Raw genomic sequence first — 8902 nt, forward strand, 5'->3', positions numbered from 1 at the left:
CAGAAATTGGATGATTTATGCATTTTCTATTATTCTACTACAGGGATAGGGAACCTTTGGCCCTCCAGCTGTTGTTGAACTACACATCCCAGCATGTTGCACGGCATGCTGGAATGTGTAGTTCAACAACAGCTGGAGGGCCAAAGGTTCCCCATCCCTGTTCTACTGATTGAACATTTAACCATTACTTATGTGTAAAACACTAGAATACAATATTTTGTCCTTAGCTCAGTCACTGGACAAACATGCAGTTCATTAGGTTCTGAGAGCTGGAGAAACGCACTGTGCCTCTCTGCTCAAAGACTCCTACTGTGCATGAGCAATGGCAATGTCTGGCCATGCAGTTACTGTAAAACGTATCTGGTCAGTGTAAATGTGAGTGAGTATCTTTCTTGTGATGAAGTAGTCTGCCTAAATTACATTATATATGAGGACTGCAAATGCCAAAAGCATTATGACTCTGTTAAATACCAATTTACATACACAAAAGCACAGCTGTCACATCAGACTTGTAATATCTACATGATTTTCTTTATTCTGTTCAAACATCTACACTTTTTATAAACACTGATCCCATTCTTCTTGTAATACCCCAAAACAACAAACTACAAAACAACTCAGGATGCCTTACTTATATGATGGCGGGCCATAAGAAACAGTAAAGGCCCATACACACTTGGCGACTTGAGCTGAAAGCCACTCAAAACAGCATTATCGCCAGGAGAGCCGTTCCTCTGCTGGTAATTCCAGCAGATGACCGGCTTTGAGGACGGCTATGCAAAGCCATTCCTCTCCCCGCTGACGGCGCCAGACAAGAACGTTTACCAGGTTCCAAATGACAGTTGCACCAAGCCACTAATAATGCCATGGGTATTCTTCCAGGACTAAAGTAAAAAGGCTTAACAGGTAGGTTAAAGAACAGTTGTGGAGTCCAGAGACTTCCCACAAGGGTAGGGAGCGAAAGGTATAAAGGATATAGAGATATCAATAACTTCCTCTAGCTGAGCAAGCAGCCTAATTGCAAACAACACATAAAATAGTTATCACTTCAGAGGTAGCTGCTTAATCTGTTGCATACAGTATTTTAATAAATAACTGTGCCAAATAATACCTGCTCCTAAGGGCGACAATATTAATTGTACAATGATCGACAGGGTGAGGCCCTTCTTTAAACAAATATAAGATCTTTAATAAGGCAATAGGGAATGTTTGTAAATGAATGAATGTCAGTCCACGGAGCGATCACACACTGAAAGGGAGGGTGAGGGGTGTGGATGGGAGAGAAGCCAAGTTAAAAGGTGAGACGGGCTGGAACAGTCCAGGGGCCTGAAATAAATGGAGTGGAAAGACTGGAAACAAGAGGAAATGGGAATAAGGTGTGAGCTTTGTAAAAGTACAATCCATGGGGAATGGGAATAAGAGGCAATAAAGGACCGTTAGGAAAAACTGACTTTATGCATTCAGCAAAATACTGAAGTGACTGTATTGAATGTGCGTTTCCAGAGAGTTTATACTGTTGATCGGAACAGCCACATTGCATAGTAACTCTCTGTCAGACAACCTACCTACAGACATTTCCCATACATTATATTTTACTCCCACACACAAAATGAAGCAGGGTTTTATCATTTACAAAGAACTGAAACATCTCAGACCTCACACACACCTACTGCCAAATATAACATCATCACACACATTGGCCACCTCTAAGTCACATGGACCATCTAGTCCACCACTAACATACTGTACAGCAGGCAAACTCTATTCACTAGCATTCCCATTTACACACAATCAATTCAGCAATATAGAAACGTAGACTGTGCCACCACAAAAACGCTCCCAATCATTTGCGCATCATCCGTATCGATTTTCTTTCTTATTTGAAATGGCCTCAACTCCCGTACAAATATAGGAAAATTCATGTAAGGTTTTAGGGTACCAGTCTATATGTTCTGTAGCACTTGTCACTCCACATCCTGTTTGTACTATGGCAATTCCATCTTACACACAAGGTGTGCCATCCTAATTGAATGAGTTAGCAACCCCAACACTCCTACCATGATCCCACACCTTACTGCATTAACTTAAATATATGAACTCATAAATATAGATATCATCTCATACACATAACTTGTATTACAGTGTCATTGTGTAATCTGAAACCTGATTTTCTTACCTTGTCAACAAAAAAGAAAGACCCAAATTGTCACAGCAGATACATCATATGACACAAGTAACTATAGGCATTATGTACCAACCTCACACCTGCTCCACACTTTCTCCCTACTGAGACAACCCTGAGCAGGTCCAGGGTGTCAGCTCACACTGTATTGTACATTATAACACATGTGCCTGTAGCTGTGACAGCACAGCACACACCAACGGTCACACCTCACCATAATACAGCCACACATACTGTAGGCCAACACATTGCCACAACTGCCCTTTCTGACAACCTGCCTGTGCAGGATCTTCAATTTATTAAAACTTATTTGTTAAGCGTGCACACATATGCCGCAGCGCTGTACAGTCATTCACATTAGCACCTCATTAGTTACAATCTACTATATTCTCAACACATGGAGACACACACAGACACAGATCTATATATATTAGCCTGCCAGTGTATTTTGGATTGGAGGTAAACAATGCACCCTGAGGATACCCACATAAAAATGGAGAGAACATACAAACTCCAGACTGACAGGGCCTTGCTGGCACTGGAATCCCAAGCCCTATGCAAGACCCATAGAAATGCAGCAGCAGTAGTGAGTGGAAGCCGGTGATGAGCAGGCCATGCAGGACTTACACCACTCCCCACATCCCAGGCAGCCACATCTGCTACTCACCGATCACCTCCTTCAGCTCATAGTCATCCCTGTTGATGGACCAAGGCAGGGAGCTGAGGTCAGGCTCTGCCATGACTCTTGATGCCTCCGCAGAGGGGGAATGTGATGGCTGTCGGGTTCAGGTGCTATGGGTGCCTGTGGCTGGTGGGGGGGTATAATCCACGTGTAGGCAGAGGCTCCACAACCAGATGTGGAGAAAAACCGGCGAAGGCAATTCCCGGAGGAGGCCGATCTGTCTTATCCCCCTCCCCAACGTCTCACTCTCACTTCTTCTCCAGCACTCACATTGCCAAACTTTGCCTTTCCCCTGCCCGGCCTGCCGTGCCAAGGGCCGCGTGACGTCACAACGCGACGCCGTCCCCTCCGCGGCGCCATCTTGAGTGTGGCAGGTCCGACTCCTCACTCCTGACACAGTGAGTGTGTGAGTGAGACACAGCAGAAATTTTGAGAGCTCTGCTCTCTGCTATTAGAGGACAGGCACACAAAGCACGCGCATAGGTTCAATGGTCTGTCGGCGACCATAACTATAGCCACTGACATCACTACGACCTATCCCCTACTCCCCAAGAAGACACCATTGTATTATTTGAACAGTTATCCCTTCTTTGTATCAATGTTATCCTTTATTGTAGCAGAGCTGCCCAAATATGTTCGGTATGAAATATTCAAACCTAATAATACCCCTTTTACACCAAAAATCCTGGTCGGACCCTGGTCTTTGAACGATGTAATTTCCAGGGTCTGACCCTGCTTTATACCCCACACAGCACTTCGACCTGGGTCTGCACCATTTACACTGAACCTGGGTCAGCCCTGCCTTTCCTTGTGGATGTCGTTAAAAATGCTTGCTCGTTGCCAAGGGGGGGTGAAAGGGTGCTGGGAGGAGAGGGGTCCCTGCGGCTGCTAAGGGGAGGGGGTTACCTGTCAGCCTGAGGGGATGATGTGCGCCGCCGCCGCTGCTGTACCTTCCCCCGCAGCCGCGAAGTTACTGTGGCAAATGGACAGTCAGTGGCGGGGGTCCCTCCGGTGCATGGGAACTAGTACTAGTTCCCATGCGCCGGAGGGACCCCCGATGTACCTCCCCCCGCAGCCGCGAAGTTCCTGCGGCAAATGCTGACCGTGTCCCCGTAATCTAATGTGCTATGCTATTAGTATGTATAATGGTGGCAATGCATAACATACAAAAGAAAGCATGTGCAACAATGTCGCCATTCAGATTGTAGTACTCATGCATACTGCAACATTGTGTCACATTCAGCAGATCGGCAATGGAACCATTTCTTTTATCGAACCATTTCACGTTTCTTTTTTCTTTTCCTGTAAATAGTATACAAATGGAGCAGCTCTTATTTGAGCTGCTACTGGCAATTCTTTCGCAAATCGCGGTCCTCTGACAGAAGGGGGTGCGCACGCTCCATTCTGTTAGAGGCTGTAGCAGCCCTCCACCCAGCTCTGCCCAAGCCTGCCCTTGCCCTCTTCCTGAAGTGGAGACGGGCAGGGAAGCCACTCCCCGCCACCTTGCTGACGGGGACACGCAAGCGAGTGAGATGCTCGTGCGTCCTTGTCAGATGAAGCTGATCTATCTGTATATATCTATATATATATAATACATATAATAGTCCACTTTGCGCAAAGTCCTATTTCATTAAAAAGTCCACCCCGATTTTTAATAGGTGGTAATCAGGTGCAGCTCAACTTCAGATGGGGTTTGCCCAAAAGAAGAAGGAGCGCACCAATGAGCAAGCATGTATCAATCCTTTACTAAAAAAATAGAAAAGCTCACATACATATTAGAAAAGATTCATCAGCATGGGACATAACCGCACAGCACACACACCGTCAGAATTCAAATGCACCAGCCAGATGGTATAGCAGCAGCGTCTCCACGATGTTCACACAAGACTGGACCTGGACACAGTACTTCAGGAAGCCACACCCCAACGCGTTTCGTCATCAAGGACTTCGTCAGGAGGCGTGTCCGTTGGTAAGTATAGCAGGGTTTATATACCAGGCTAACTAGCAAATGTTCATCTACAGCTGGAAGTAAATTAAAGCATGATCCACTGCTCAAAATCAATATGTGTATGAGCGCAATGGAGAAATACAATTAAAAACAATTCATTAACAAATTCAGGTACGGTAGAAAAAAAACTCCTAGACCGAAGTTACACAAATTTATATAAACAATTGTTTAATAACAAGAAAGACCAATATACTGAGAAATACTGAGTAAATAAGCATAAATAATAATAAATGTATTATTGGTGTCCATGAGGTAGAGGTGTCCATGAGGTAGAGGCGTCCATGAGGTAGAGGCTTGAGAAAAAGGTAGGATCCAAACTTTTATCATTTTGGTGTTTACCGATCTAGCACCGTGGATTCAGACGCTATCTCTACACCTCCCTCATTGCCCGACGGCTAAGAATACACACATTTTAGGAATAGGACATTTTTTTATTGTTTGCTTTTTAATAAAAAATACTTTTTATCATAAAAGACTTGGATATATATTCATATGCAGCATTCATCCCAGGCAATTGCCTCAAAGAAACCATTTTTGGGAGGACAACACCTATCCCATTGTGAGTACGGGTACGCACCCATTCCTCAAAGATACCTTTATATGTGTCTAATATCCCCCTTTTATGTAAGTAAGGTATGCACCCTTGCTGACACTTGAAGGTCATCTAATCCCCTATGTTTGAAGTTAAACAACAACATATCAACCTGTTGTTGTATCTTATCTTTGCATGCAATTCCCATCCATGATCGGAAAAAAACAAGCATTGATCATCAGGAGCATTCAATATTCCATGAAAATATAAGTATACACACCAATCATTCAGCGCCACCTTTTCAATACCCCCCCCCCCCCTCTTTTCTCTGGGGCCTTGTAATATTTTCACCAAATTGATTTCTAAATCTATCATTCCTATCTACAGAAAAAAGGAAGAACAGATGATTGCTTGAATTGGATAGGTCATTTTTTTATGACAATTTTCATTGATTCAATCATTCTTATATCAAAAAAGACTGATTTTTTTATCACAAATGGTTAAAATTCTGCACATGTGAATGAGTCATACACCTGCGTAGACTCAGCAGCCCGACTCTTGCAGTGTTTTGCTGCCAGCAGGAAAGCCAATGATGCCACCCTCACTGAACCTGGCCAGAGAGGCGGCGCCAAATTAACAATGGTGCGGATGGGAATGCAGCGCCAGACCTCCAGATAAAAATAGGTCAACCATCATAACGGATGATGATCACCGACAGATACCAGCTGGCCACATGGTTGGGAATAAATCCTAAGTATTCAAATTGCATTCCTGTTTCACAAATTCACGAAAATGTTGTACTTTTATATATTTGGGGAGATACTGGGGCATTTAGTGTATGGGTTCTACATACCTGCATGGCAATGGCCTTACCTCCTCAACTTTTCAGAACAGGCCCATTAAGCCCATGATCTAGCCCTGCAGAGAGATAAGTAATGCTTCATACCAGCTGCACTTTCATTAGTATGGCAGGGATACTAAGCAAAATATAGAAGCTGCACTTTCATTAGTATGGCAGGGATACTAAGCAAATATGAACAGTTTTTTTAAAGCGGCAATCATTTACACTGCAAAACCAGTTTGATTTTGCAGTGTAACATGATTGCCGCTTTAAAAAAACTGGAGATTTCTCACCAAATCTCTCACTTTCTGAATCTCTCATCCTATTAAATCTCACCCATGGTCTCCAGAACTGTACCAATGACCTATACAGTGGCACTGGGGCAGATGTATTAAGCCTTAACAAGAGATAAATGCAAGGGTGATAAAGAGAGATAAACGTCCAGCCAATTAGCTCCTTACTGACTTTTTTTAAACACAGGCTGTAACACGGCAGTTAGCAGGTGATTGGCTGGACGTTTATCTCTCCTTATCACCCTTGGATTTATCTCTTGTTAAAGCTTAATACATCTGCCCCATTATTACTTCTTTCTTTCTACTGCTGATACCGCTCTCTTTGCAACCAAGCATCTGACTTGCCTTCTTCATTGCTTTGTTATACCCCTTTTACACCAAAACGCCGGGTCGCACCCGGCTTTTTTAGACCCAGGTTCAAGCCGGGTGCGACCCAGCGTTTAGTGCAATTTACACCGGGCGGACAGCCCAGCCCGCACCCCCCTCCCCTCGCTTGGATATGACAGGATGATGTCATCTCCAAGTGCCAATCGCCGCCGCCGGACCGGAACACTGCTGGGGGCAGCACAGCACTAAGGTAAGCTGCTGGGCTGCCCCCAGTCACCGCGCGCACCCCCCCGCCGTCGCACAGGAGGTGAATGGATGCCGCACACAGGCATCCGTTCACCTCCCTCCCCCGCCGCCACTGCTGTCTGCAGAGTATAGCAGACAGCAGCGCTGGCTGTCAGTGTCAAGCTGACAACCCGTCCAACCTGCGGACGCTGCGGTCCGCAGGTTGGAGGTTCCCCATTCATGTAAATGTGAGCCGGGTCATCCGACCCGGCATTCCCATTTACACCGCCCTCTACCCAGGTCCTAGCCGTGTTCTACCCAGGTCAGGACCTGGGTAGAAGTCCCGTGTAAAGGGACACGGCGTTAGGGATTTACACCGCCGAAGATCCGGGACTGACCCGCCGCTGACCAGGATTTTTCGGCGGTGTAAAAGGGGTATTACATTGCCTACCTGCATTTAAGTCCCCTGAAATAGTGACACCTAGATCCCTCTCTTCCTCAGTAGTTTCCATTGTAGTGCCATTTATACTATATTTAGTCTTTGGATTTCTGAGACCCAAGTGCAGGATTTATCATTTTTTGGCATTAAACTGTAGTTGCCATGCTCTTGACCATTCCTCTAATCTACCTAGATCATCAAACATTTGTTTTACCCCTCCTGGTGTGTCTACCCTGTTGCATACCTTTGTGTCATCTGCAAAAAGGCACATTTTACCCTCAATTCCATTTGCAATATCACCAATAAAGATATTAAAAAGCACCGGTCCAAGTACAGATCCCTGGGGTACTCCACTTGTAACCTTTCCCTCCTTTGACTGTACTCAGTTTACTACAACTCTCTGTTTTCTCTCCAGCAACCACGCTCTTATCCATTCAAGTATCTTAAAATCCAATCCCAAGCTTTCAAGTTTATTTAACAGTCTGCGATGTTGGGCAGTGTCAAAAGCCTTACTAAAGTCTAGATAAGCTACATCTACAGCCCCCCCTTGATCTATTACTTGATCTATTACTTTAGTCACCCAGTCAAAAAAGTAAAAAAAGTCAATAAGATTTGTTTGACATGATCTTCCCCCAGTAAACCCATGCTGTTTTGGATCCTGTAAATTGCTGGTTTTGAGATATTCTACAACTCTTTGAGTGTTACCATCAATTTCCCTACTACTGATGTAAGGCTCACTGGTCAATAGTTGCTTACCTCTTCCTTTCTTCCACTTTTGTGCAGTGGGACCACATTCACTGTTTTCCAGCTAGTACACAATATACTTATTTTGGCCTTAGTAGTCAATAAGGGTTGGGATCATTTGGTCAAGTGTTAGGATGACAACATTAGGTAGACATGGGGAAAGGCCGACATGGTTCTAGGTCGACATGGATCAAGGTCGACATGGGCTTAGGTCGACAGATCAATCGGTCAACACAAGCATTCGGTCAACAGGGTCTAGGTCGACATTCAAAAGGTCGACATGGGGTTTTCACTGTTTTTTTACCCGAATGTCAACATGTGTCAACATGGACACTGTTTCCGATGCACCACATACCCTCGCATCATTTGCTATGCTTCGGGCACCGTGCCTCGCTACACTCGGCACACTATTTTATTCTCCCACCATGCCCTAGTGGATGGAAGGCATGAAATACTGCCTTTTGGCACATGTCGGTCAGTGTCGACCCAATGCTTGTCGCCAACTTGCTGTAGACCAATGACCGTATCCCGTCAATATTTGGGTGATTGGCCTGTTTTATTTTCAGGGCCGGATTTAGGTTAGTGGGGGTCCTGGGGGCCAGAAAGGTGAGAGGGTACCAACCAATGAC

The 8902-nt window shown here is 44.9% G+C and overlaps 1 protein-coding gene across 1 annotated transcript in view; it reads right to left on the bottom strand.

Moving 5' to 3' along the window:
* The window catches only part of OXSR1 (oxidative stress responsive kinase 1), an 86259-nt gene extending 83071 nt beyond the window's left edge, over window positions 1-3188 (bottom strand). The window contains exon 1 of the mRNA XM_083189090.1: window positions 2850-3188. Within this exon, the coding sequence (XP_083045216.1) occupies window positions 2850-2922 (73 nt within the window). The 5' untranslated portion in view covers window positions 2923-3188. The remainder of the gene's footprint in view (window positions 1-2849) is intronic.
* Between the last annotated feature and the right edge of the window lie 5714 nt (window positions 3189-8902).

Source organism: Crinia signifera, chromosome 5 (assembly GCF_055691185.1).
Source record: "Crinia signifera chromosome 5, ASM5569118v1, whole genome shotgun sequence".
Taxonomy (NCBI): domain Eukaryota; kingdom Metazoa; phylum Chordata; class Amphibia; order Anura; family Myobatrachidae; genus Crinia; species Crinia signifera.